This window comes from Camelina sativa, chromosome 20 (assembly GCF_030686135.1).
Source record: "Camelina sativa cultivar CO46 ecotype springtype chromosome 20, ASM3068613v1".
Lineage (NCBI taxonomy): Eukaryota > Viridiplantae > Streptophyta > Magnoliopsida > Brassicales > Brassicaceae > Camelina > Camelina sativa.
The window spans coordinates 4,843,447-4,870,044 of NC_141899.1; the positions used below are offsets into that span (position 1 = coordinate 4,843,447).

A 26,598-nucleotide genomic window follows, 5' to 3' on the forward strand; every position below is an offset into this window, starting at 1 on the left:
AAAAAGGAACTTCATAGTCTTTTTTTTTTTTTTTTTTTTTTTTTTGTATTCTTTTCATCTACTCTTTTCTTTTTACTTTTTCTTTTGTTCATCCACCTAAATTTTATCATTACAAGTAGCAACAATGATGATGATGATGATCATAATAATAATAGTTACAAAGGGTTTATAAATAGGGCTTTTTCTTTGTTGTTGAGCTCCCACTTCGATTGAACTCCACAAGCTTTTCCCCCTACCCGTCAAATCTTTTCTTTTCTTTTCTTTTGTTTCCTCTTTCGTCTGACCGTAAAAACAAAATGAAACAAAAAAAAAAAAACAAAAAAAAAGAAAAAGCAAAGAAGAAAATGGCAATATCCCCCCACCCATTTGGTTCTTCGAACCAGACCAGGTGGAAGCAACAGCTTCTATCTACTTTATCTTACATCAAACTTTCACTCGTATTTGATCTGTTGCTTATGTTTAGACCCTGAAGCCGCTTCAAACTTCGCATCAGTTGTGTAAACGATGGCCGTAAATGTGGTTCCCTGCATAACAATCACAAGCTTAACCCCCCACCTATATATATATATATATATGTGTGACAACCGACCCACTTTCACCGAATTTTACCCGTTTCTATAGTGATCGTTTTATTATAGCACTACAGCTCTAATTAAGGATTTGAATTATGAAATTGAACTTACGTTTGCCAGCATTCACGGATTATCTGTGCAACTGTTGGATCGATATCATCTGGAATTTCAAGGCGTCGATTCTGGAATCCCACAGCTCCAACGACTTGCATCGGGTTCAAACCTTTCCAGGGGACACGTGAAGTAGCTAATTCCCACAATATAACACCAAAGCTGTACACGTCACATCTGAGCAAGCACACCAGTCAATATTTCTGTATTAAACATTTAAAAAGATTCTCATAGTGTTTTAAATTTCACTCACTTCTCATTAGCCGGTTCATTCCTCAACACTTCTGGAGCCATCCACTCAGGCTGCACACTCATCAATAGAACACATCTTGTATAGTAAGTTTCTCCGCTTATCTTTGCAACACAGAGTTCATGATTGAGAAATAAAGATTTGTTCTATTTACGATAATAACTAACCGTTCCTGCAGTCGATTTTGAGGACAAATACGTGTGGTGCTTCATGCGGGACAATCCAAAATCACAAACCTTCACAACCCAATTTTTATCAACAAGAAGGTTTGGAGATTTTAAATCCCTATGTACAACAGTCGGGTGGCTGGTGTGTAAGTAGTTCATTCCTTTCGCCTGCAATACCATCAGAAAGAAAACAAGTGTCAGATATGTTTAGCAATAAAGCGATAACTTTTTAGATCCTTCCTTTTAAGTTTTAACCAGAGCAACTCATTTATACCACATCAAGAGCCATCCGCATTCGCCTCTTCTCATCAAGCTGATGATTTGGCCGATGGAGTAATCTATACAAGCTTCCCCTGCATAATATTATAAATTTTAACCCATTTAGAAGAATAAAGAAAACTGGAAACAACAAACGGACATCCTGGTTAGAAACTCCACTGTATAAAGGAGGACTATAAATCAAACTAGCAGACTAAGTGGTTCATCCACGAATTATACTAGAAGAATATGGGAGGATCAAACCTAGGTAGGAACTCTGTCAGAATGGAGAAATTTGGCGGTCGAGTAACAGCTCCCATGAAAAGAACAACGTTTGGATGGCGTAACCTCAACATAATTTCAATCTATTTGGAACAAAATGAAAACAATCAAAGCATGATTAAACAGGTTGCAGGTAATTTTAGAGAAAATAAGATGTCTATGATTAAATGACTTGGAGTTACTTCGGATTTGAACTGTGTCAATGCATCACCAGAGAAATCTTGATCCAGAAACTTCTTGACAGCCACTTCCTGAAAGGAGAAACACAATCAGTCCAAGAACTTTATGACTAAAATAGCACTTCTCTTCATTGGAAGCAAATGTGAGAGAGGTTTTAGAAATTGCATATTAAAGAGCATTGCAAGGATTAGTGGATTTAAGACTACAAAACATAACTCACAGTTCCATTCCACTCTGCACGATAAACTTCTCCATAAGAACCTGTGACAGAAATAGCACAAGAACAAACACATCTTTTAGTTCGGGATAATAAGGATCTACTTAGGTGTATCAAACTGAATAGTTTGGATGTAAAAATCTTATCCACAAACATAAGGGTAGCTAACAACTAGTAAGAAATAAGCTTCATCGAAAGTCTATCACGGCTACAACTTCAGTTTATACTACATGATACTGGCGAACCGCAAGTCTAATATAGTAATATCTGATAAACCAAACCTTACCAATACCAATGCGCTCGCCAATCTGAAGATCTTCCCACATAATTTCCCACTTTGCAGCTTCGCCGAGCAATGGATTAATTCCTTGGTCATGACTATCACAAACAGTAGACTCCCCATCAGCAGTGCCAATCTCTATATTTTCTGATGATGAAACTTTACCAATATTGTCCACATCAAAGTTTCTATTCACTGATTGTTGGTAAGTCTCAGCTTTGGGGTTCCTTTCAGATTCTCTCTGTTGTTTAGCTAAATGGTCTGCGACCTATTCAGTGCAAATGGAAATAAATAAAGACTTAAAGAGTCTTAAGATAGATTAAGAGGGCACGTAAAGATGAATGAAAACAATTGTGCGGGATGTGAAATGATGTGTATTCTAAGAATACCTTCTCTGGGTGACATGGAACACCAGAAACCTCAGAATCGCTACTATCTAGGCTGACTTCTTGAAGCAAATTCTTCCCCCTCAAGTTGTGCGGGTTAATATCCATAAACAAATCTGCGGGAGGTGATGCACCACTTTCCAACAAGACGGCATGTAATTTCTGCGCAAATTCAGGATTCTTTGCTGCACTTATGACATACTTGGAGACATTCTTAACTTTCACTTTCTGAGCACATGTCGGTTTCCCAGAAAATGGAGGCAAATTTTCACCAGATATCTGCTGTGATTGCATTAGCTTTCCAAAATCATGCTCAAATCTCTCTGTTTGATGTTTTTCAACAGCATTTCTGTCACTGTTTTCTTTATGGTTTCCAGTTAAGAAGTTTGCCACCATACCAGATCTGGAATCTGTTTCCCCCAAAACTGAAAATGCTGGCGTTTCAATCTCTTTCTCAACTTCAGGGGTTGAATGCTGAAACGAGACCAGATCCTCAGGAAATACTCTTGTATCTGTGCAAGCAACTGGAAGAAAACTGCCTGGAACCTCGGCAGGAATCAGAGCACCCGGAGCACCCATTAGATCAATAATGTATTCACTGCATGGGAAGAATGAATTAGGACTCTGCAAAAATCACACCATCACGTACAAACTGAGCCCAATATCAGGACTCTAGAATGCAAACATAAGGCTGCATACAGCAATCAAAGAATTACCTTTTTTCATCTAGTTTAATCAAGTTCACAGCCCCATCATCAGTTCCAGTGTAGTAGCTGCCTTTTACAAGCATACATGGGAGATTAATCCTATCAGCAAGGACCTAAAAAATAGAGGAGGGAGTAATTAGATTCCTTCTACATCTCCTAACCATGATCAACAAGGAAACTCGGAGATGAAAAAGGAAATAATGAGTATTGTCACTAGAAAAAGAAAATCAAGAGGTTTAAGACCAACGCTAGAAACAAGTGAAAGGATTTGTTGTAGTAACCTTGAAAAGCAAAGCCCTGTGACGTGCAAGACCAACATTAACTCGTCCAAGTGGAAGAATAGTAGTGTTCAAAGAATTCCTTAGTTCATAGCTTCGAAGCATCCACCTTCTCAATGCCTCATCAGCATTCTCAACGCGGCCACCCATTTGCTCTACAACTATATTTGCAATTTTCTGAGTTAAATCACTTGACACTTGACCACGGGCAAAGTCTGGACATTCAGCAGCCAAAGCGGATGTTCTCCTCTCAAGCTCTTGCAGTTCAGGATCAATCAATCGGTTAACCAAAATGACCTCATAATCAACATTGTCTGAAATAGAGATCGCTTGAAGATCGACAAGAAGTGGCATCTTCCCTTGTGAAAGAGAATTGGATGTAATCCCATACACATCGTAAAAACCATCCCTGACTTTCTGATCATAGTTAATAACCTTATGTCCCTACATGAAAATCAATATAAGAGCACGATCAGCTTAAGTCTCTCATTGTCATCATCAAGGCTTAAACAATCCCATAAATGGAAAGTAGTTACAACCAGGACTCGGAAAAAAAAATACTCAAATCCAAGCAAGCAGTAGCAGTAATCAATTGCAGCAAGATTTTAATTCCTCTAAACCCTGGCTAATCGAATGATCAGACTCACTAAAACCCCTCCAAAACCCCATAAGAATTTAGAGAAATTGAACGAAAGCAAGAGTGAAGAATCTAAGTACCCAATAGCGGAGGGAGAGAAAGTCAACGGCGGAATCAGCGTCGGTGACGGGAGGAGCAGAAACACCAAGGCTAATACGCTTAGCAGCATCAAGCTGAGCAGTATCAGCATTCTCACGCGGATCAGGATCAGAGACGCTGATCGCCATAGCTAACTGGACTTGATACTCCTCTTCCATCAAATTGAAATCGACGCCATCAACAGAAGCCAGATCACCACGGCCAACGGGCTCCAATGTTTCAAGCCTCGGCATTGCTGCCGCGGAGGAGGCGTTGCCAAAACCGGTGGATGAAGAGACGGAAGAAGTCGAGACGGGGCTAGGGCTAGTACTAGGAATAGGGCTAGGATCGATCATGGGTCTAGTGGAATCGTCTAACCTACTATGATGGTCAGCAAATCCTCCTCCGCCGCCGCCGACGCCACTACTTCCGCCGATGTGTAGCTTCCGTAGAAGATGCTTCATCTTCGACATCGATCGTCAACGACGAACTGATCTTCTCTCTCTCTCTCTCTCTCTTTCACTTTCTCTCTCTAAAAATCTCCGGTTTATCTCTCTCTCTCTCTACAAAAAAAACGAAGCTTCCCTTCGCTAATTTTTCTTTTTTTTTTTCCTTTAAAAAAATAATAATATTTGGCAGAAAACAAAATTAAAAGATAGAGAAATAAATAAATGCGTCGTTCGTAAACAAACAAAACAAATAGTTCCATTCCACAGACTTTAATTAAACAAATGGGAGATAAAATAGGAGCTTAACCTGCGCCGACATCTTCGAAAAAGGTATAGATTCGATTAAAATGCGCACTCTTCTTCTTCCTCAAGCTTCCTCCTCCTCCACTTGGTTGGTTAAGTAAGAATTAGCTTTGACTTATTTTTTCACTCGGCAACATTTTTAATTCGTATTAAAATAATCAGATCACAGTTATCTGACGTGGCTAAACATATTTTCAGTAATTATCCGCTAGTCCAAACAATAATCAGAAAGATACTATACGGGAATATAATGGCGTTTATTCATTTGAGGAAACAAATTATGTTGTTGGATTTTGTAAGAAAAATGGATATTATTGGATCATGGACTATATTGTATAGTCGCTATTCTAGAGCTGTTTAATTGGAAATTTTCTTGAATGGTTTGCAGCTTTTTGTTGGATTTGCTGAAAAAACAATAACCTTTTTTTTTTTTTTTATGTTTAGGGATTAGTATGGTAGACAAATTACAAAATAGTTCAAAAAACTTTTTTGGAATGTTCTTCGCAACTGCTTTAAGATCAGCTCAGTACCTAGCATAAGCCATTGTTTATGTCTTTGGCTTAAGCATTCCCAGAATGGGAAAACATTGACAACATCACACCAAAATCTAAATTAATCGACACCCTTGGCCTTGAACTCTATTGCAAAGGTAAATAAATCTATGTGTAAGAGTAGAAAATAAACCAGGGAAAAAAAAAATTACAGTTATTGTGCATTAAACTGTTTTACAGGCTATCCTGTCTTCTCCGTATACCAAGTTCTTAATTTAAACTAATATGAAAACAACATTGATATACTTTTATATATATATATCTCCAACATCTGATCGATCCCTCCAAGCCTTGTTAAACCAAACACTTCACCAAAGCATCTTCGTAAAGAGAGTCTTTCTTCTTTTTGTCACCGAACATGCCAGCTCTTATGCCAGATTCTGCCTTAAAGCTTTCGGCGAAAGATTTTACCTTTCGAAGGGATCTCCCGCCTCAGCAGGATACTCAGGTGCAGCTACAGCTGCATCAATCTTTTCCCTCAGATTGAATTTCTTGGCGATCATTGGCCTTACATCTTCAACTCCAATTAAGCTTTCAAGAAATGGGAGCAAGTGAAGGAGTTCTTTATCTGACGGGTCATTAAACCAGCTCTCTATTGGCACCCCATTCTCCACTTGGAACCCAAATGCCTACACCATTGCACAAAAACAATAACTCAAGACAATATTATGCAACAGCCTTGAAATATAGAACTAAGGTCATTCAAGAATACACTTTGTTCCCACACAAGTTCATAGATTTAGATAGCTTTTGCAAACTAGCTAATACTACATTCGCTCTTAGATTTAGATAGCTTTTGCAAACTAGCTAATACTACATTCGCTCTTAGCATCTTTCATAGCTATTATAGTCATCCTATACTGAAAAATGTATCCTACAATTACCACTGACAAAAGCATCTATCGATCAGCTTTGGTTTAATTGGCTAAACAATGTTGGTATACTCATTGTGTAGAGGGATGATACCTGTGGGGAGTTGTCGACGATGATAACACGAGATAAATCACGCCCAAGGACAGACAAATCTTTAAGGTAGTTACCGTCAAAGAAAACACAGGAGTCACGGTACACTCTATGGCGAAAGAACTTTCTCTTAGGGTCAATCACGTTTAGAAGTTGCTCCGCATAAATACTTTGGCTAGCTGTAAAGATGACGATCTCAAAAAGACGGGACACTCTCTCCATAAACTCTTGGAGGTGAGGGCGGCACCTCACATACACCATATGCTCTTCTTCATTAAAATTAACAGGGAATGTGAAATCCACCTCATCACATGGTTCTAGACTCGAATGCACAAGAGTTTCTGCAAACATAAAACATATATGTTATAGCAATAACAGAAATAAACAAAACAAACTCTTTCTGGTGAGAAACAAATAAAACGTTACAGCCTTAATCTTCTAGCCATATGTCGTCTATGGTTAAATCACACCAATATACATGAAAGACAAATATTTTTGTTCGATTCAAACAAAAGCTGAAAGGTAGCCTTACCATCAAGGTCTAGGACTAGAGAAATAGGAGGACAGCTTCGGGTTTGTTTAGGAAGCAACACCGGCCTAAAAGTTGGGACAACAGAAGACAAGTTGGGCAAGTTCTTGATAAAGAGATAAGGATCAAACTCGTCAAGTTCTTCATCCTCTTCATCCTCCATGGACACAGAGGTAATAAGGGAATCTTGGCCACGCTCATCAACACATTCCAGCTTAGAGCTCTTCATTGCTAGATAAATGGCAGAAACCGAATCCAAGTTACAGTTTGAATCTACGGTACTTGTATCTAGAGCAAGCAATCGATCATAAGGGTTCTTCTGTGCATCCAAATCCGGAGAAGGAGAAGGAGAGCCATCGTCTTCCATTATAAAAACCTATTAACATCAACTTTGTAACTGAGTGAGAATAAGTCAGCAGAACTCAGAGCCTAATGCAATTACTCTACAATTACAATTTGACCCATTCTCCACATTCTCATACCCAACACACAATGCTCAAGAACTAGACATCTACAAGTATAAGCTAGACTTCACCTTAGGAAACAATGAATGCCAAAAGAATCAAAGTTATGAAATTTACCTTCTAGAAGCTCTCTATACCCCCCTGTATCTACCGACAAAACCGAGACACCAAGAGATCTCTCAGATCTCGAGTCCTTCAAATTGCAAAAGCTAGCTCAACACACAAGGATAGTCTGAAGAAAGGGGAAAAAAGACAGATCTTTGAATTAGAAAAAGGAGGAAACCCTAGATATAAATTCACAAGTTAGGAACCAAAACAAAAGAAAGCACAGAGATTTAAAATTATTTGAAAAAGATGAAAAATTTGGAGCCAAAAAAGAAACCAAAAAATTCGAAAACTTTCATGGCGGAAAGAGACAGAAATCAATATTTTATAACAAAGAGAACCGAACCGGAACTGATAAGAGATAACCCCCCCACGAAAAAATCAAATCGATTTCAGATAAAATTTTCAATTCGGATATGTCTAGGGCTTTTTTAATAGACGAAAAAAGGGGAAAATAAAAAAGACAGCTTTATCTTTGACTCGAAAAGACGATATCTCTTTCTCCGCAAATTTCTCTCTGCAACGACGAAACAAAGAAGACTAGAGAACTTTCGAACCCAGATTATATAATCTTCACTTAACCCAGAAGACTTAAACTGAGAAAAAGAAACAGAGAAGGAAAGGAGATTTTTAAATTTAAAGAAACCCTAGAGAGGGGTAAATTCGCCGGAAAAAGGTACCTTCCGATCAAAAAGCTTTCTTCGTGCTGCCGTCTTCTCTCTCTCTCTCTTGGAAATAAAATAAATTTGCTCGAAATGAAAACGAGATACGACACTATAGTCTGTCTTCTCTACATAAGCTAATGAAAATATTTCATTTAAATGCCCCTCATACTTTATAAATTATTTAATTTGCACCTCACTAGTTTTAATTTTTTAGACAAAGCCCATGAGTAAACCGGGAAATGATGACGTCACCGCCGGTTAGAGGATACGGATTTCTGTTTAGTCTCTCCTATTCCCCCTATATACAGGACTAGGTTCCGGTACGTGCAGGGTTATGTTTATAAAAAAAATTAGTTTTGTATATATAATCAAACTTATACTAATTGAGATTTTAGTTTGTATTTGGTTTGCTTTATTAATGTTTGAAAATTTAAAATAATAATGATTTCACCAGTATCTTAAAATTTAGAACAACATAACGGTTGGACTGGTAACAAACTAAATCCAATAAATGATTGGTTAGATTCTATTAAATTTGTGAACTATCAAATTGGATATATAACCGCTAACAGCGATAAAAACCCGTTTGAAACATATACAAATATTTAGGATGGCCGTAACTCTCTTTTCGTTTTGTCAAGTTCTATTATGTCTTACACCCGTTCTCAAATTTTCGTTGCATAACAGAAAGCATTCCTAATATGGGACATTCCAGATATGAGAAAAATTTGTATTTTCTGATTGAAAACGGGAGGGAATCGGACGAAAACATAAATTCTTGAACTCCCGTATGAAATAAACATAAATATAATTCATAGTATATCTATATATCATATGTTTTAATAAAAATATTACAAAATTAATTGACTTCTTTATTCTTACTATTTTATAGATGTTTCACCTATATTAGATTATGTTTTTTTAAATCCTTTTAACGGTTATAGAACATATTTTATGAGCTGGCAAAAAAAAAACATATTTTATGTATTTTTTTTTTTGAACTTATGCTAGTTCAATTGAAAGTAGTAAGATTTATTTGAAAAAATTAAATATATTTTAATATTTAATAGAACACGTCAAGAATTAAAATTATTTATTTAGCATGTGTAAACATATTTATATAGTATAACGTCATTAACCCAAAATTTTGTCATTTTGGTTTATGAATATTTGGGTGTTTGAGTGTTAATCAGTACTTTAAGATTTTAATTAGAAATTTTTATACTATGAGTCATCGTTACCTTGAATATTTTATTAGGGATTCAAGGTAACCATGACTTAAAAGTCTATAAAATTTTAAAAAGTATTAAGATTAACACTCAAACACTCAAATTTCAAGGAAAATTTTAATAGACTTTTTAAAGATAACATGATTTAAAAACAAATTTCAAGGTGCTCATGTTATAAAATTTTACTGCCATGTGTGTTTTTTTTTTCTTTTCCATATATTATAGTGCCATTTTAATAAAGACTGTTAACATCATATATTTGAAAAAATAAGAAAATAATATAATTTAATACATCCAGCTGATTACAGTATAGTCATGGAAGATTAATTGTACTTATATAGATTATGTATACATACCCCTTGCTGTATTTGCCGGTTTCAAAAGTTAATTAATGTTAATGCAAAGCTCAACTACATACTCTAATAAGAATTTCCTACGGAGGTTTCTTAAATAAATCTATATAAAAACTGAAGAAAACAAACACTAATATAGTATTTTGTGACTTACCGGGTTCATATAAAAAATGTGGACTTCTTTTAAGCAATCAAATGTAATTTTCTTGTTTTGCAGATGCTATGTCAATTGGATGAACATCCGTTCATACCACAATTTTCCTTTATATACAATCTCTAGGTAGAAAAATATATGCTTTCAAAAAAGATCTTGATTTATATATGCTTATATACACGATAGAAAATTATAAATTTAACAAATCATAAGAATCATAAATCATAAACTGGACATAGAACATAGTATTGGCGAACTAAAAAAAGAATATAGTAGATTTTAGCAAGAGGTATATTATGCAAACTCAATACAGAGACACTTTTTTATTTTATTTTTACAGAAACAAAGAGATACAAAAATAATGCTAGAGTGGTGCATAACTGTATATGATATGTGAATGTTAGGTCGATTTCTCTATTTATAAGTTGGAAAGAGTAAACATTTTTACTTTTACGTTTAAAACTAAAAAATCTATATAAAATCTTTTAAAAACTTATTTCGTTTTCAGTTAATGCATATACAATATGTTTGAATCTATATGGATGATTAGATTTGAATTTTGAATTAATTGTCTAGATTTTCCTATTATACCGATGAGAGTACATATATAAGGTTAGTTTTAGAAATAATCCCTAAATTTTAGAAATTTGGTAAATAATTACTGATTTTATTTCAAGATATCTTAAAATAAATCATCTATTTAAATTTAAGTTAAGTTATTTTCATAAATACTATTCGAAATTAATTAGATTCATTTGTTATGGAAATCTTGTTAAATAATAAGTTACATTTTTGGTATGTTATTAATTGCGGAAAACTCTTATTGTTCTATAAAATTTTAATAACTATATAAATTCAAGAAATTATTAATAGAAATAATTTTGTTTTTATTATAATATTTTAAATTTCATTTTGTAATCTTGTTGGCTTTAATTTCATTTAGAAAACTATACATGTTTAGTATTTAATTTAGAAAAATATTTGGATAACTTAATATATTCGAAATTAATTATTTATGCTTTATACCCATATCAAAAAATAGATATGAAATCTATAACCAATTATAAAAAAGTTAATTATTTATTTCTTTAATAGTTGTTACCATTGTTTTAGGAAAGTTTAATTTTTTTTTTATTATGTAGGCAAATGGGTCTGTTTGGCAACATGGATATATGTTATATTTTTTTCTTTTTTTTATCCCTAAGTGTACTCCCCAATTCAATTAATAGTATAGATGGTCTATAGTATTTTGATTGGTTCTTCTAATTGGATAACTGTAGAATATTCAGTTTGGGGTCATGATTAGGCAGATTTATACTTACTACCAAACACATAAAGTTATTGAATGACGAGACGACGTGTGTTGTTAAGGTTATCCAAGTCCAGATGGGTTTTTTGTTTAATCCGTACAAAACTTTACTATATAAACTTCAATAGTGAAAAAAGTCAAAACGGAAAAAGAAGATCAAAAAAAAAAAAAAAAAAGGCAAATGCAAAAAGTGTTCCCCATCCTTCTGGTCTCTTAGTTGCTTTCGTTGATTTACAAGTGAAGCAAGATGTTTCTGATTTATCAATGTTTTGGTTTCTCTCTATAGTTAATACTTAATGCTAATAGATACATATATTGCGTATAGTTTGGTTTCATCTTCTTCTGCTTAAATATATACTCTTTTGTTTTCTGGAATACTTTTTTTTGTAGCATTTCACACACAAACAAGCACATTTAGAAACATACAAGGGTTAGATTGCGAAAGAATAAAGAACATGAAACGGCAACGTTTGATGGTCCTGGTCAACAGCGACAAAACATAAAAGAAATGGGATCGTCGTCGTCGTACCCGTCAGCCTCAACCAAAGTAGTAAAAAAAAGACAGATTCCGCCGCACGTTGTTCTAAATCGAAACATTTGTACAAACAGCGACTCGCAATAAATCCATCTTTGCCATTCTTTTTCCTTAACCTGGCTTGTATGTAACACTGATTACTGAGTAAGCCATCTCAGAAAACTAAACTACAAATAAAAAGGCGTCACCTTTATACAATTCTTGAGAGAGAGAGAGAGAGAGGATTAAAAATGGTGTGGTTGACGGAGCAACAGATCGGGAGATGGAAAAGGAAACGAATTTTGATGGTGGGATCGTTTATGTGTTGGTTAATCATCATGTTCATCACTCCCAAAGTTCCTCTTCGTCACCATCTCTTTGCTGATAAACGCAATTTCATGGGTATCATCAATCATCCATATCACTCTCTTCCCTCTCTCTCTCTCTCCCCTCTCTCTATTTGTGTGTTGCATGTGTGTAATAATAATAATGAGAGACAGGTGTGTGTTTTGATGTTGTTGTGAACAGGAGTGCCTAACACATTGAATGTGATAACCAACTTTCCCTTTCTTATTATTGGGGTTCTTGGTTTTGTTCTTTGCCTTGGTGGAAGCTTCTTCAATATAAGGTTTTGTTATTAGTTATTACTGTCTTCTCTTCTCTTTTTTACATTTTTTTTTTTTTTTGGGATTTTGATTAGTGTTTTAACTTCTTGATTTGTTGTAATGTTAGTTTGAAAGGTGAGATCTGGGGATGGACATTGTTCTACGCTGGTATTGCTAGCTTCGCCTTTGGTTCTGCTTTTTATCATCTCAAACCTGATGACAACAGAATCGTCTGGGACACTTTACCTGTTCGTTTTTTCTCACCCACCAATTTCACCTTTACTTGTCCTGTGAACTATCTTATAGGCTATATATGGAAAGAAAGCTTAGATGAGTGATGAGTCTTTATGTTTGCACTTAGTTATAGAAAGAAACCTTAGATGAGTCTTTATGTTTGCACTTAGTTTTCTTCTGTTGTTTCTACAAGTACTACATTGTGAACAAAACTTGTAAAGAATCTTTCTATATCTAATGGGATTGAGGCTGTGTGGAGGTTTTTGGGTGTAGAGTTTACCGGATTGGAAATGTTTATGAATAGCTGTTTCTTGATTAATGACGGTAATTGCAGATATTGATTGCGTATTCGTCGCTTTTCTCTAGTTTTTTGGTTGAGAGAGCGGGGGAGAGAGTGGGACTAAGTTGCCTCATCTTGCTTCTATTCACATCATTTCTCAGCATTGCTTACGCCAGGTAACATTCAAACCAGAAACCATTACCTTCTCTGTTAATATACATTTTCAGTGATTTTGTTTTAGTCAGGTTCGGATTGAAATTATATGTGTCTTAGTTGATGGCAGAGTGTTTAATGATCTCCGGTTATGCATGACGTTCCAGTTGATTCCATGTCTGGTGATTCCCGTCATGACAGTTTTGTTACCTCCCAAGTATACTCACTCTAGATTCTGGCTCTGGGCAACAGGTTTTTTTAAAAACTCAAAAACCACTTTTACGGTTTTCTTGTTAGAATTTGCTTCTCTTCTAATTTCTGATTATTATGATGAATGCAGCGGCTTACGCTATTGCCAAGATTCAAGGACTTGCAGACAACAAAATTTACAATACCAATCGATATATCATCAGTGGGCATTCACTGGGGCATTTGTGTTCAGCTGTGGCTACGCTTTTACTTACCATCATGCTTTTGTATAGAAGCATTCGGTTTCATAGGTAACCTTTTTCTACTGGCTTTCTCTTTTATCTTTGAGTTACTTGTAAGTTGTAACCTGAGGTTTTTTTTTCATTCTTCTTTTGTGTGATGAAACCAAAACAGATTAGGTGATCTCAAAGGCCGTCCTTGACATCCATTACTGACTAGGTTTTTTTTTGGTTTTCTGATGCTTCTGTACACTTTGTATTAAAGATTTTGTTGGGTTATTAAATAGCTTTTTTGACCCATGATCCCACTGAAAACATCGTTGGTTCGGTGTAATCTTTATTCCTGGTTTTGAAATAGCTTTATTGAGTTTCTCAAGTCTTTTTTTGTTTGGACAATGAACAACTTTGGACTTGTAGTAACTAAGAAGAAACCAAAAGAATAATCATAACCCACAAATTCACCTTTTATTTGTTGGTCTTCGCTTGTGACCTCTTTCTTATTCATATAATTATCACTCACTTCATTGAGGACTTTGAATTAAAGCACAGAATGTGAAAATCTAAAACAGCAATAGCATTGTGGTTCTGATTCCGAATAATCATACAATTGAACTAAATAGCAACAATGACGAGTAAATCTCAAGTGTTCAAAGACCTTCAAAGAAACGCAAATGGTCATCAAATGTCTCAGCATGCCTTATCTTAGTGATGGATCCATCTTCTTCAACCTGCGAAAACAAAGAACAGAAATTGAAGAAAATAAGTTAATATTTATAACAATTTCTCCCAGTAAACAAGAACAAGATGTGTTGGTACCCAGTATTCCGGAGGACGCATCTTGAGATTGTAAGTGGAAGCCATGCTCATACAGTATGCACCAGCGTCATGAACCACCAGACCAGCTCCCTGTAATGAATACAATAAACTCATTTAAAAATTCCACGTTACTTGAGCTGTGAGCTGTCAAAACAGAATCAGATCCTCATCATACCTGTGGAGGAGTGGGAAGCTCTCTGTCTTTGCCCAAGAAATCAGCAGATTCACAGACAGGACCCACTACGTCGAATTTGGTAACCTCTGCTTCAGGCGGTGGAGGAGAGACCAACTCAATGTGCTTTTGCATTAAGAAACAAGAACAAGAGGATGTTTAGCATAACTCCAAGAGACCAAAATCTGCAGATGCTGCTGTGAGTAGCATATTTGTTTTTACCTGATAAGCATCATAAAGACTGGGACGGATAAGCTCAGCCATACTTCCATCAATCACTATGAAGTTTTTAGTTCCATTTGTCTTCACACCAGTTACATGGTTGACGAAACAGCAAGTGTTTGCAATCAGAGATCTCCCTGGCTCGATTATTAGATGCAGCTCATGTGAATAAACAAGCTCTCTTACCTGAAACAGATCAAAGATTGTAAAGATTCTACCAATTCCAATAATTTAGAGCTCAAGATGAATGATAGATTTTTTGAGATGTTCTTCTTACAGTGTTGATGAGATCCATGGGTGTAGGAAGGACAGCACCGGCATGATGATAATCTATCCCTAAACCACCACCAATGTTCAAGTAACTAACTTCAAAGCCTTGACGCCGTATTTCCTCAATGTATTCCACCATGAGAACCGCAGCATCTCTGAATATATCCACCTGGAATCAACATAAAAATATACACATATGTAGAGCTCAAGACTCAATATTTAATAGACGGAGCAAAAGCAAACATGGAAAACACAAACAGAAAACAATCCATATTCATCTGATTACATCACTAACTGGAGTTACCTTTGTAATGGTAGAGCCTAGATGGCAATGAACTCCAACAAGCTGAAGCTCTTTAGGATGTGCTTTCACCTCATCCAGAAACCATTGAAGCTTCTCGTTCCTGATACCAAACTTTGAGTTCTTGTTCCCAGTAGCTACATATGGATGCACCTGAAAATTGTAACAAAACAGAAAAAGCTCACTCATATCCAAACTGTACAGACCAGTTACATTAGACATAATGCTAAAAAAATAATAAAAAGGATAAATGAAACCATACCTGAGGATCGACATCAGGATTGATACGCAGCAGTACATTGACCAGCTTACCAGAAATTCTTGAAGCTTCCACAATGTTTTTCAAGTCAAACTCACTATCGACATTCACAAAAACACCTTCTTGAGCAGCTAGAACTAAATCTTCCAACGACTTGCCATTTCCATTGAAAATACACCTGTTCATTTCATATAACAAAGACATAATCACAACACCATTCATATCAATATCCTCACATTCTGATTCCATCAACAAGTCAAACACTATTCCAACTTTATTAAAGGGATGAACTTTACTTAAAAGAATCTTACTTGGTGGGATTGAAACCAGCACGAAGAGCAAGCCTGAGCTCATTCCCACTGACAAGCACAGCACCACAACCCAAACTCCTCAAATGCTCCAAAATCTTGAGATTGTTATTAGCTTTAATAGCGTAACCAATAACAGCCGTCATTCCTTTCAATGCTTCTTTATAAGCCTCGAGGTTCCTAGTGATCTGAGGTTTGCTGTACAAGTAAAAAGGTCTTCTCTCGACTGACTCCATGATATCCTCAACCTTAGTTCCTTCGCAATAGAGAAACCCATCTGACGATTTCTTGAAACAGTGATCGAACGACGACGCAGGAGAAGATTCCTTTGTGAGGGTTTTGGAGGAGTTTTGTGAAACGGCGGCGGCTCTCACGGAGAGGCGTTTAAGTGGCTTCAAAGTGGATTTAAGAGACAGAATTGGGAGTCTGGAGAGTGGTGAGGTTTGATTCAATTGGTATTGGTTTAGAGTTCCACGGAGAGATGAAGGTTGGGAGAGAAGGTGAGTTGCTGCCGCCATAGCTCGATGATTTTTGTGAGTTGTGTGAAAGTGGCGACTGAGAGTAAGTTACAGTAAGGGTTTCGAAAAAGAGTCAACATTACACGTGGCATCTGGTAGCTTTGGTCAGGTCCGGTTTTGGATATTATCCGGTATAATAAACTAACCAGACTAAAAGGTCCGGTGATAGCCGGTAGTGTGTAACAATTAAATTTGGATAGAACAAATGAAAAAAAAAAGGTGAATAACTGTTTAAATTTTTAAAATTAATTTACTACTGAAATTTGCATACTGTATTAATCATTTTGCCTCATATCATATGTGTCATTTGTGAGACTGTATAATTAACTCATCTTCAATGGTTCATATTGTATACTGTACTTTATTTAGTTTCGTAAAAGGGAAAGGTGATTGTCAATGCGATCAAATCAGTTGATCCTCTCCTCTAGCTTTCATTTTCTTTCGCCCTCAGTTTTGTGCTACTTATTGTTCGGACATGTTAGGTTTGTGTCTCAAAACTACTAAAAGTCATTATCGAAAATCTAGCCCTATTTAGACAAATTATCGTGCAAGTGATTAAAATGTTTTGTTAAGCTATTTGTTTTTAAGGGAATATGCACTAGATACCACAATTTTCAAAAGTATTTAAGAAACTACCATAGGACCCACAGTGCATTCTCTCTCCTCATATACAATTACTTTTATACCCATTACATATATTACATGTTATTTGCTTAAATATCATGTAATTTTTGTTTTGTGAACGAAATTATATATCGATTTGGGTTCACAAATAAAATGGTTAGGATTTAAATTTTACAATTAGAACGAAATTATATGTCGGTTTGGGTTCATAAATGAGATGATTAGTGTTTAGATTTTACAATTAGAACGAAATTATATGTCGGTTTGGGTCCACAAATGAAATGGTTAGGGTTTATATTTTACAATTAGAATGAAATTATATGTCGGTTTGGGTTCACAAATAAGATGGTTAGGGTTTAGATTTTACAATTAGAACGAAATTATATGTCGGTTTGGGTTCACAAATAAGATGGTTAGGGTTTAGATTTTACAATTAAAACGAAATTATATGTCGGTTTGGGTTCACAAATAAGATGGTTAGGATTTAGATTTTACAATTAGAACGAAATTATATGTCGGTTTGGGTTCACAAATAAGATGGTTAGGGTTTAGATTTTACAATTAAAACGAAATTATATATCGGTTTGGGTTCACAAATGAGATGGTTAGGGTTTAGATTTTACAATTAAAACGAAATTAGATGGTTAGGATTTAGATTTTATAATTAAAACGAGATTATTTGTCATTTTGGGTTTACAATTAAACGTTATTTAGTTCAATATAACATGTAAAATATAAATATTACATGCTATTTTAAAAAATCACACCAAATATTTCACTCTTTCTATCTAACACTAAAACAGAAAAGAGTGATTAAGTCTTTTCACTCCAAAAAAAACGTGGACCCTATGGTATTTTCCAATGAAAAAATGTTGTTGTGGTATTCTCTTAAATAACTTTCAAAATTGTGGTATTCTCCTAATTAACCCTTGTTTTTAAGTGTTTTCATGTTTTAAAATTGTTTTTATGATATTTGTTTTAAGTGTTCATGCTCGACAAATGACAATGTAAATTTTTTGAATTCAAAGGAATGAAAGTAAGACGTTAAAAACAAAGTTTACCATATGTTTTATTGGATTGGATCATTGGATCGGATGTATTGACTTTATGGGGTATGGAGGACACTTTGGCGAAGAAGGCTACAGTATATATTATTCCCTTTTATGTGTACCATCGTTAATGTTTATGTACCTTGCTGGTCGGAACCACTTGTAGTTTTCCGACAAGGCTACTCTGTAATGCAGTTATCTTTTAATGAAATGTGATGCATGTTGAGTTAAAACTTTATGGAAGTCGACACTTGACGGGTGATAATTGAAGTGTGGTAAAAAAGTCTAAACGATACTTAGTTAGAGAGCTAGTTAGTACTAGTAATGAATTATAAATCACGTTAAAACCTTGGGAATTGAGAGCTCGAAAACAAAGGATTAACAAAAAAAAAATTAAAAGCAGAGCAGCATTGCCGATGAAGCTAATGAAGAAATAATTGACTTGGGATTTACTCTCTGAACAAAAAGGGTTTGTTTATTCTAATTACCAGCATATTTAAAACTTTCGGATCCCTAATCCATTATTACTCCAATATCTGCAGCACGCACTTAATTTTTTTTAAAACCTGCACGGACTTAAATTCAAACTGATTCAATTGCGTGCACTCTCGTTTCATTTTTTTAAAGAAATAAAAAAAAGGGGCAGTGAACTGCTACCACTATCACTCACTACTATGTGTCGGTGGATTATTTCTTCCGTCATTTTATTTGGTTTTTAAACTTTTTAATTACATCTACAAATGTAACGCATTTCCCCCATTTTTCTTCATTTGAGTTTATGGATACACTATAACAATTATATAACCCAATTTTAAGTCTATTTTAGTTGTCGACCAAAAAAAAAAAAAAAAAAAAATCTATTTGAGTTACTAATAAGATTTGAAAATTTTTGGTGTGATTTTTTCTTTATTGGCTGGGAAGAAGCCTTCAGCACCTAAAATTTAATAATCTTGAAAATGAGAAAAAAACAAATCTTAGTGTGAAACACAGCAAATAAATTTATTTGTATATTACTTGGAGACACTGTATAAATATACTAAATATAATCATCTACATTAAATATTTGTTACCACCCAATGAAGATTCCACAGACTTGGGCATGGAAGTCATGAACATTCACAAAAATCTAAGTAAACAAAAAAAAAAAAAAAAAAAACTGAAAACTGAAAGAAAAAAAAATTATTTTTTTTTAAAACAGCAATAAATATAAATAAATACTTCCAAAGAAAATTAATAATAAAACTAAAATTTAAAGCTATTAAGATTCCACAAAAAAAAAAAAAACTCTCTCTATTGTCTCTCTCTTTATCTCACTCTCTCTCTCTCTCTCTCATTGTTGTGTGAGAGCTCAGATCTGACCAGAGAAAGAAACACAATCGGAGAAGAAAGAAAGATGACAGAGCGAGTCTTCCCAGCTTCCAAACCACCAACAACAACCGCCACTAACGGAGTTCCATCCATCCCACCTCCTCCAGCTCCCGCCGCCGTTACAACAACCAACGGAACAGCTAACCAAAAACCTCAAGTCTACATCCCACCAGCTAACCGTCCGGTTTACCGTCCTCAGCCTTACAGCCGTCGTCACCACCACCAATCTCGACCAACCTGCAAAAGAATCTGCTGCTGCTGCTGTTTCTGGTCCATTCTCATAATTCTCATCTTAGCTCTCATGACTGCGATCGCCGCCACCGCCATGTACGTGATCTACCATCCTCGTCCACCTTCCTTCTCCGTTCCTTCGCTTCGTATCGGACGCGTTAACTTAACCACTTCCTCCGATTCCTCCGTCTCTCATCTCTCTTCCTTCTTCAACTTCACTCTCCTCTCGGAGAATCCAAACCAACACCTCAGTTTCTCGTACGATCCTTTCGTCGTCACCGTCGTGTCGGCTAAATCCGGTACGGCTCTCGGGAACGGAACAGTGCCGGCGTTTTTTAGCGATAACGGGAATAAGACATCGTTCCACGGAGTGATCGCTACGTCGACAACGGCGCGTGAGTTAGATCCGGACGAGGCGAAGCATTTGAGATCAGATCTGACGCGCGCGCGTGTGGGGTATGAGATCCAGATGAGGACTAAAGTGAAGATGATAATGGGGAAGCTGAAGAGTGAAGGAGTAGAGATCAAAGTGAGCTGTGAAGGTTTTGAAGGAAGTGTACCAAAAGGGAAAGCACCTGTTATAGCAACTTCTAAAAAAACTAAGTGTAAGTCTGATCTTAGTGTTAAGGTCTGGAAATGGAGTTTTTAGTTGAAACTTTTCACAATTGAAAATTTTTCTATTTTTATTTTTATGGATTTGTTAAAACTTTTGGGAATGATCCAAAAGAAGATTTCTTTCAGTTTGTTAGTTAAAACACAAAAAAGAAAAAATTCAGAGAAGAGTCAGAGAGAGAGAGATAAGATATTGTCAAGTAGAAGAAGACCACAGAGAATTCACGGCTTCTAAGATTTTTATTTTATAATTTTGTTTGTTTGTTTGGAACTTTCTTGTTTTTGAAATTATGTTCTTTTTAATGGATACAAAAAAAAAAATAGTATAAATGTAATACAGTATATAAGGGAATGAAGAGTACTAAAAAGCTGGAGATTTGCAGCAGTGAGTTGTATATAGTGAGCATTAAAGTTAAAAAAGATCATAGTAGTAGTAATAAAAACAGAACCTTAAAAATGCAAAAAGATGCCGTGGGGTTCGTGAAGAGAAAGAACACAAGAGATGTGTTAAATGTGTTAGATTTTGAAGCATCATCATCATCTCTCTTTAAGCAGTTTGCAATATTTTGCATGTTATAAAAAATTAATACTATGGACTCCTACCACCCTCCGATTCATGAATGTGTTATGTGGTGGGTTTGAATTGATACAGCACATTAAATTATATATTGCCATAAAAAATCTCCTAAAAGACAAGTTTCCCGGCCATACTGTCCTAAAAATATGAAAATAAATGGGTTCATTAACCTTATTAAATCGTCTTTAAGTGCATATACTAGTAGTATTTTGTTTTATCGACCAAGGAGGATAGGGATCGTGAGATCTTATCCAACTACGGACAATGTCGGTGTGACCAAAAACGAGAGGAAGGAATCTGTCCATGGCGCTACCCAAAACGGCAAAAAAAAGTCCCGCATTTAAATGAAAAAGTTGACAAAAATGTATTGTATTAGGTGCGTCTTAAAACGGATAAAAGAGAAAAATTCAATGTAGAGAGTCTTGTGGTGTATTGGATCTGGGCCCAAATTATATTTGTCGTTTTCAAATAATAAAAATCTGAAGCCCAAACACAATATCCTAAGCCCCTTTTTCACTTTTCGTTTCACTGTTTGGTTTTCCGACATCATCTCTCTTCGCGGGGGCAACGCGACGAACAAAAAGAAGAAAAAAAAAAAAAAAAGGAGAAGGGACTGTTCCGCCGTAGAAACCATATTCTCTATCTACCTCATCATCATCACTCGCTTCAACTTTGCTACAGAAGGAAGAATCTCATTGCCGCTTTTTCGAAAAGGAACTTTCGGAATATATATAATCTATGGCGGAGAAGCTCGAGCCGGTGAAGGTTTTGTACTGCGGAGTTTGTTCTCTTCCTGCCGAATACTGCGAGTTTGGTCCCGATTTCGCCAGATGTAAGCCCTGGCTCGTAGAAAACGCCCCCGATCTCTATCCTGATCTCCTCAAAGGTACCCTCATATTTAGATCAAACCCTAATTTCACATGTTTCGACTTTTTTTAACTTTTTAGAATCCCATCTAAAAATGTTCAACCTTATAGACTATTGCTTCGAGTTTTCAATTATTGAAAGGTATAAAGATAATCACACAATCAAAAGATGAAGCTCTTTGTTTTTAACTTGATTCATCAGATATTTATGATTCTGTTCAGTTTGGTGAATCTTATTTTGCAAGCGTTTAATAAGCAGGTCTTGATAAGCTATCATGTCATTGCGTATTTTGAATGCTGTACTGTATCATCAATTTGTAATGCTAATGTGTAAATTTTTCGATTTATTTTGTACCCTTTTGTACTTCGGTTCTACTGGTTATGAGTTAATGACTATCTGATTTGACGGCTTACTAATATTTTTGATTTGACTAAAATGTATTTAAATGTTCAGAGGCTAACGAGAAGGCAGCAAGTAGTGTTTCTGACAAACTTCAGTCGGTGGGAATCTCTTCTGGTGGTGCTGATGGGGCTCAATCTTCAGCTCAGACTGGTATGTAACCGTGCATTTTTCATTTCGCGTGTTCATATATTTGCAAGTTTACTTTCTCTCTCAATAGGGCTCTGCAATGTACTTGATATTTGTATTCTAATGTTTACACGTATTTGTTACTTTATATCGCTTATGCACAATTCCAATTGAATGGCTGGAAGCATCTGTGATGTTTTTCTCTTTGGCTGATGAATCTGCAGTTGAACTGTTAAACATGAATGAGAATTTCTAGAGTTACTGATTTGGTGTTGATGCCTATGTTGAAAGGATTTGGCTTTTTTGTTAAATTTCTAATCAGTTATCACTGGATTTTCAAATATATATAGGAGGGACATCCAAGAAGGAGGAAGTGAAACGCCTTCCAGGGGGAAAACTTAAAAAGAAAGTAAGTAATTTTGTGCAACCTTAATAATGTATTTACCAATTTTCCATGATAGACATACTTCTTTCGTTTTCGTGGTTTTTCATGTGGACTTGTTTATCCGGTTGTCTAATTTTATAATGCTTATGGTACCTACATAGGAGAGACTAGAAGTGATTATTGAAAAGGTTGTGCGCAACAAGCGTAAGTGTATCACCATTGTGAAAGGACTTGAACTGTTTGGTGAGTTGTTTACCTTTTTTTGGTGAGATATCTTAGTCATCTTACTGGCTGGAACAAACCTCATTCGTTTGTCCATTAAAAATTTGTTCTTCAGGGATAAAACTCAGTGACGCCTCTAAAAAGCTCGGGAAGAAGTTTGCCACAGGAGCATCAGTTGTCAAGGTATGTATAAGAAGATGAATTGCATACAAATGTGCTTAACTTGTTGCTTAGACAGACTAGTGATACTGGTTTTGGCAGCTTATGGTTTCATAGAGTCTGTAATGCTTTAGAACTGTTGAGTTTCTAATTTCAAAATATGGGCTCCGAAGATAACTATGAAATCTACTTCTATCCGAGTTTTGAACCACTCTGATTTTCAAAAATTTATGTGTTTCAGGGACCAACTGAAAAGGAACAAATTGATGTTCAAGGAGATATAATCTATGATATCGTTGAGTTCATCACAGACACTTGGCCCGATGTAACATTACTTATCCTTTTCTCTTCCCTAATTTGTTCTTGTTTGTAGATCTGCTTCACAATCCGTCCTAATGATTGTTGCATTGCCATATCCAGGTACCTGAAAGATCCATTTTCTTCATTGAAGATGGGAAGAAGGTGCAGGCTGGTTGATGGATCGCCTTTGTTCTTTGTTTTGTGGCATGGCGGGTTCATGTAGACGAGTTAGTTCCTGAGTACTCTCCTTTGTGTTTGGAGGAAATCGCATCGTGATAATAACTTTCAACATAACGTATAGTTTGGATTATCATACTATTTTCTTATTCCGGCTGCGATAATTCCAGACAGGTTTCTCCAAACGTTTCTGTTTTTTTGGTGGTGGGTCATAATATTAAAAATGTGTCTTGAAATGAATGTGTTCTTCAACCTTGACCCATGATCAGCTTTCACCATTCCGGGTTTTAGGCTCTGAATATACTCTCATTGGCAAAACCGGTTCTTAACCGTTACAATCGAATCAGTGTTGAGACATATACAACATTGAACCTGATACTGAGATTTTATTCATCATAAGGACATTTTGATCTCTAACTGTGCTCTAGTGGTTTATCATATCAAACTCTCAACTAAGACATTAACTGACTCAGCAAAGCTATTTAAATTCGCGACCTAATAGGAACAACTGATCTCATGGAGTCTTGGTTACTTGTACTGATGTCACCTGACTCGCCATCTTTCTTGAGATCCAATTTGAAGAATGAGAGAACAATAGAAGCAAGCTGATGCTGGTGAGAAGTGAACTCATGATCAGCATCTTCAATAAGACACAGCTTATGATTCTTTATATATTTCGCAAATTCGGACGCCTCTGTTACATTCACGATCCTATCTTTTGACCCATGAACTGTTAAGACCCTGAAATTTGAAGAGAACCATCATTAGTTCCTCTATTAGATAGAAACCAAAAGAGACAAATCCTTAATAGAATATGTATGATAGACCTGCAGTTTTCATGAATTGAGAGACATCCTTCAAGAGTACTGGTTGTGAGACGGTCCATTAGACTCTCTTCTGTTACCCGATATTCAAACTTTCCTGCAACAAATAAAGGGAAGGAGTTGCCTCTTAAGTGTTAAGAGGCTCTAACATTCACAAAAGAAAAAAAAATGCTGGAAGATGTACCCTTTCTGTTCCTGACATCAATGAACCCATCCTCTTTGATTCTCTTGAAGTAATCCTTACCAAGCCGGCCTTCGATTCCTCTTTCAAGAAAAAACCTTCCTGAGATATTTACAACAGTCTGCACATCATTGTACTTTGCTGCATACAAAAGCACTACATTCCCACCTGCACATAATTCAGTGACAACAACAACGCTTCAGATCTTACATATACCTTCTTGAAACTCAAAAACATAAAGTCCACCTTAGTTTTACAATGATATTACCTTTACTATGTCCGATAATCGCAGAAATCTCACGTTTATCACCACGCAAGTGTTGCAGAACAGAACGCAGATCTTCAACTTCACGGCGATAGTTACCATACTGAAATGATCCTTGGCTTTCCCTGAAGCCACAAAAACATGAGTAAAAGCAACAAATCACTTCCCCACTTTAAAAGAGAGAAAGATATAAGCTAGTGAGATGGATTCATTCACCCGTTGCCAGCAAAGTCAAATCGAAAAGAACTAATCATGGCTCTTTCAAAGGAATCAGCAATGGTGACCATGGGAATCCGATCCTACAAGGACATATAAAGATTACAGTAAAAGCAATACAAATCAGTTAATGAGAATGAGATGGTAACCAAAAGAAAAAAGCAAACACCTTTGATGATTGAAAGCCATGGCAGATGACAACAGTTTCAGTAGAACCAGTATCTTGCAAAACTCCAACGAGTTTCTCACCATGACTGTTCTCAATCACAACTCTTCGTTGTTGAATCACTGCCCAGACAAAAAGAACACAAACAATGTACAAGCGGCTAAAGAAACAAAACTTGTTCTATGATCAATCAGAAGTGAGTCTAAATCAAACAATGAACGCCCAACACAATGCAAATTGGTAGTTCTAGGGAACAATTGAACATAACACTCACACATCAGTAAAATCCAAATGATAAAGAGAATGTCAAAATCAAAAACACATTGGTACAATTTTTGGGTACGTTGAAAGGGTCATGGATTGAGAAAAGGAGATAAAAGCTAACTCGAGTTATTATCGATTCGTTCTTGGCTAGATTGATTCCGGCGAGTCTCCGACATCGTCGCGCGCGCGGAGGATAGAAACCTCGAAGCTTAAAGTTTCGATACGATCTCAGGCTCTCAGCTCTTCTTGGTGGTGACAACACCAAAGTCTTTAACTTTTAACCGATTAGCTAGCTTGTAATAAAATTATAACGCTAAATTGTTTTGTACTACTATTTACTATGAAGAAATTATTTACCAAAAGTACCAAATATTTTAGAGTTTTAATTACGGTGTTTGTGAGCCAACGGTTTCATAACAAGGTTATAATTTATTACCCCCTATATAATTGTAATTTGTAAGGGATTATCTATTTTAATTAATTTATTTATTTATTTTTTTTTTTTTATAACAATAGAATCAGCTCAAAAGAACAGATAAAGTGTCCATAAATTTGCTGTCTCCTTGTTTTTAATCACAAATTTTGAAGGCCTTAAATGATTCGATATAGTAGATAGTTTTAGTAGGAGAACTAGATTCGGACGCGCACGTACGTGCGGGGTTGATTTAAAAAACTATGTTTGCTTTATAATATATTACATATATATGAAGTTATGTTTGTAAATGTATTATTTTTTAGAAATGTTAGACACATTCAATATCTATATTCTACCAATTTTGATTTGCTTTTAATTCGGTTTAGACAAAAGAGTGATTGGATTTGTTTCTGTTATCAACAAAGATAATCACATTAAAAAAAAATAGTAAGAGAAATGTGGTATGTTATTTTGGGACAATAAATATGTCATGCCCATTATATGTTAAGTTTTTATTTAACTATTTGATATTGTATATTTTAGTCCAACAAATAAAGAATATGTAAGAGATTCAAACATGCACGTACGTGCCGAGATACGGACCCGCACGT

The 26,598-nt window shown here is 35.5% G+C and overlaps 8 protein-coding genes across 13 annotated transcripts in view; 3 read left to right on the forward strand and 5 right to left on the reverse strand.

The window, feature by feature from the left end:
* Positions 1–26,598, reverse strand: part of LOC104769413 (NADH dehydrogenase [ubiquinone] iron-sulfur protein 7, mitochondrial) — a 56,854-nt gene that overhangs the window by 25,137 nt on the left and 5,119 nt on the right. The gene's annotated exons all lie outside the window — the stretch shown is intronic.
* Positions 117–5,280, reverse strand: LOC104769419 (putative serine/threonine-protein kinase SIS8). The gene is made up of 13 exons (XM_087504572.1): positions 4,406–5,280; positions 3,692–4,132; positions 3,420–3,523; positions 2,707–3,301; positions 2,324–2,585; positions 2,041–2,081; positions 1,823–1,891; positions 1,623–1,723; positions 1,375–1,453; positions 1,101–1,268; positions 937–986; positions 684–860; positions 117–524 (listed from the first exon to the last, which is right to left on the reverse strand). Exons 1-13 carry the CDS (start codon positions 4,874–4,876, stop codon positions 419–421), a joined length of 2,664 nt encoding a protein of 887 aa, XP_087360698.1. The 5' UTR covers positions 4,877–5,280; the 3' UTR covers positions 117–418.
* Positions 5,818–8,561, reverse strand: LOC104769420 (uncharacterized). 2 transcript variants are annotated; one of them, XM_010493633.3, is made up of 5 exons: positions 8,448–8,561; positions 7,780–7,894; positions 7,202–7,574; positions 6,673–7,010; positions 5,818–6,335 (listed from the first exon to the last, which is right to left on the reverse strand). In XM_010493633.3, exons 3-5 carry the CDS (start codon positions 7,563–7,565, stop codon positions 6,114–6,116), a joined length of 924 nt encoding a protein of 307 aa, XP_010491935.1. In that variant the 5' UTR covers positions 7,566–7,574; positions 7,780–7,894; positions 8,448–8,561; the 3' UTR covers positions 5,818–6,113. The 2 variants fall into 2 exon arrangements, with proteins under 2 accessions (XP_010491935.1, XP_010491936.1); XM_010493634.3 differs by having other exon boundaries at positions 7,202–7,595; positions 8,448–8,556.
* LOC104769421 (uncharacterized) lies at positions 11,620–14,067 on the forward strand. Of its 4 annotated transcripts, none has more exons than XM_087504578.1 (7): positions 11,620–12,393; positions 12,520–12,619; positions 12,724–12,844; positions 13,197–13,286; positions 13,394–13,515; positions 13,604–13,763; positions 13,867–14,067. In XM_087504578.1, the coding sequence occupies exons 3-7, from the start codon at positions 12,813–12,815 to the stop codon at positions 13,892–13,894; spliced, it is 432 nt and encodes a 143-aa protein (XP_087360704.1). In that variant the 5' UTR covers positions 11,620–12,393; positions 12,520–12,619; positions 12,724–12,812; the 3' UTR covers positions 13,895–14,067. The 4 variants fall into 4 exon arrangements, 2 of the variants coding, with proteins under 2 accessions (XP_087360704.1, XP_010491937.1); XR_015592634.1 differs by having other exon boundaries at positions 12,009–12,393; positions 13,165–13,286; positions 13,384–13,515; XR_015592635.1 differs by having other exon boundaries at positions 12,009–12,393; positions 13,165–13,286; positions 13,431–13,515.
* LOC104769422 (diaminopimelate decarboxylase 2, chloroplastic-like) lies at positions 14,185–16,670 on the reverse strand. The gene is made up of 8 exons (XM_087504574.1): positions 16,043–16,670; positions 15,735–15,909; positions 15,476–15,625; positions 15,179–15,340; positions 14,902–15,087; positions 14,683–14,805; positions 14,508–14,597; positions 14,185–14,419 (listed from the first exon to the last, which is right to left on the reverse strand). Exons 1-8 carry the CDS (start codon positions 16,555–16,557, stop codon positions 14,339–14,341), a joined length of 1,482 nt encoding a protein of 493 aa, XP_087360700.1. The 5' UTR covers positions 16,558–16,670; the 3' UTR covers positions 14,185–14,338.
* LOC104769423 (NDR1/HIN1-like protein 13) lies at positions 19,211–20,569 on the forward strand. Its single transcript, XM_010493637.3, has one exon. The coding sequence runs from the start codon at positions 19,624–19,626 to the stop codon at positions 20,476–20,478; it is 855 nt and encodes a 284-aa protein (XP_010491939.1). The 5' UTR covers positions 19,211–19,623; the 3' UTR covers positions 20,479–20,569.
* LOC104769424 (translation machinery-associated protein 22) lies at positions 21,388–23,892 on the forward strand. Its single transcript, XM_087504581.1, has 7 exons — positions 21,388–21,904; positions 22,339–22,437; positions 22,764–22,822; positions 22,960–23,041; positions 23,136–23,203; positions 23,421–23,504; positions 23,600–23,892. The coding sequence occupies exons 1-7, from the start codon at positions 21,757–21,759 to the stop codon at positions 23,654–23,656; spliced, it is 597 nt and encodes a 198-aa protein (XP_087360707.1). The 5' UTR covers positions 21,388–21,756; the 3' UTR covers positions 23,657–23,892.
* On the reverse strand, positions 23,887–25,884 carry LOC104769426 (putative uncharacterized protein YDL057W). Of its 2 annotated transcripts, none has more exons than XM_087504576.1 (7): positions 25,694–25,884; positions 25,312–25,430; positions 25,143–25,225; positions 24,930–25,051; positions 24,665–24,829; positions 24,484–24,577; positions 23,887–24,397 (listed from the first exon to the last, which is right to left on the reverse strand). In XM_087504576.1, the coding sequence occupies exons 1-7, from the start codon at positions 25,746–25,748 to the stop codon at positions 24,139–24,141; spliced, it is 897 nt and encodes a 298-aa protein (XP_087360702.1). In that variant the 5' UTR covers positions 25,749–25,884; the 3' UTR covers positions 23,887–24,138. The 2 variants fall into 2 exon arrangements, with proteins under 2 accessions (XP_087360702.1, XP_087360703.1); XM_087504577.1 differs by having other exon boundaries at positions 25,583–25,875.

Coding starts and splice junctions, on each gene's coding strand:
- LOC104769419 (XM_087504572.1), bottom strand. CDS start 4,876: ATGTCGAAGATGAAGCATCTTCTACGGAAGCTACACATCGGCGGAAGT. Junction 2,082..2,323: donor TGGCGAGCGCATTGGTATTG/GTAAGGTTTGGT, acceptor TTTCTGTCACAG/GTTCTTATGGAGAAGTTTAT. Junction 525..683: donor ATCCGTGAATGCTGGCAAAC/GTAAGTTCAATT, acceptor ATTGTTATGCAG/GGAACCACATTTACGGCCAT.
- LOC104769420 (XM_010493633.3), bottom strand. CDS start 7,565: ATGGAAGACGATGGCTCTCCTTCTCCTTCTCCGGATTTGGATGCACAG. Junction 7,011..7,201: donor TCTAGTCCTAGACCTTGATG/GTAAGGCTACCT, acceptor TTATGTTTGCAG/AAACTCTTGTGCATTCGAGT. Junction 6,336..6,672: donor TCGTCGACAACTCCCCACAG/GTATCATCCCTC, acceptor GCAATGGTGTAG/GCATTTGGGTTCCAAGTGGA.
- LOC104769421 (XM_010493635.3), top strand. CDS start 12,243: ATGGTGTGGTTGACGGAGCAACAGATCGGGAGATGGAAAAGGAAACGA. Junction 13,287..13,393: donor CTCAGCATTGCTTACGCCAG/GTAACATTCAAA, acceptor AGTTGATGGCAG/AGTGTTTAATGATCTCCGGT. Junction 13,764..13,866: donor AGAAGCATTCGGTTTCATAG/GTAACCTTTTTC, acceptor AAACCAAAACAG/ATTAGGTGATCTCAAAGGCC.
- LOC104769422 (XM_087504574.1), bottom strand. CDS start 16,557: ATGGCGGCAGCAACTCACCTTCTCTCCCAACCTTCATCTCTCCGTGGA. Junction 15,626..15,734: donor ATCCTGATGTCGATCCTCAG/GTATGGTTTCAT, acceptor TACAATTTTCAG/GTGCATCCATATGTAGCTAC. Junction 15,088..15,178: donor CCATGGATCTCATCAACACT/GTAAGAAGAACA, acceptor GATCTGTTTCAG/GTAAGAGAGCTTGTTTATTC.
- LOC104769423 (XM_010493637.3), top strand. CDS start 19,624: ATGACAGAGCGAGTCTTCCCAGCTTCCAAACCACCAACAACAACCGCC.
- LOC104769424 (XM_087504581.1), top strand. CDS start 21,757: ATGGCGGAGAAGCTCGAGCCGGTGAAGGTTTTGTACTGCGGAGTTTGT. Junction 22,438..22,763: donor TCAATCTTCAGCTCAGACTG/GTATGTAACCGT, acceptor AAATATATATAG/GAGGGACATCCAAGAAGGAG. Junction 23,042..23,135: donor GAAAGGACTTGAACTGTTTG/GTGAGTTGTTTA, acceptor TTTGTTCTTCAG/GGATAAAACTCAGTGACGCC.
- LOC104769426 (XM_087504576.1), bottom strand. CDS start 25,748: ATGTCGGAGACTCGCCGGAATCAATCTAGCCAAGAACGAATCGATAAT. Junction 25,052..25,142: donor TTTGACTTTGCTGGCAACGG/GTGAATGAATCC, acceptor TTGTGGCTTCAG/GGAAAGCCAAGGATCATTTC. Junction 24,398..24,483: donor TCAATTCATGAAAACTGCAG/GTCTATCATACA, acceptor TTCAAATTTCAG/GGTCTTAACAGTTCATGGGT.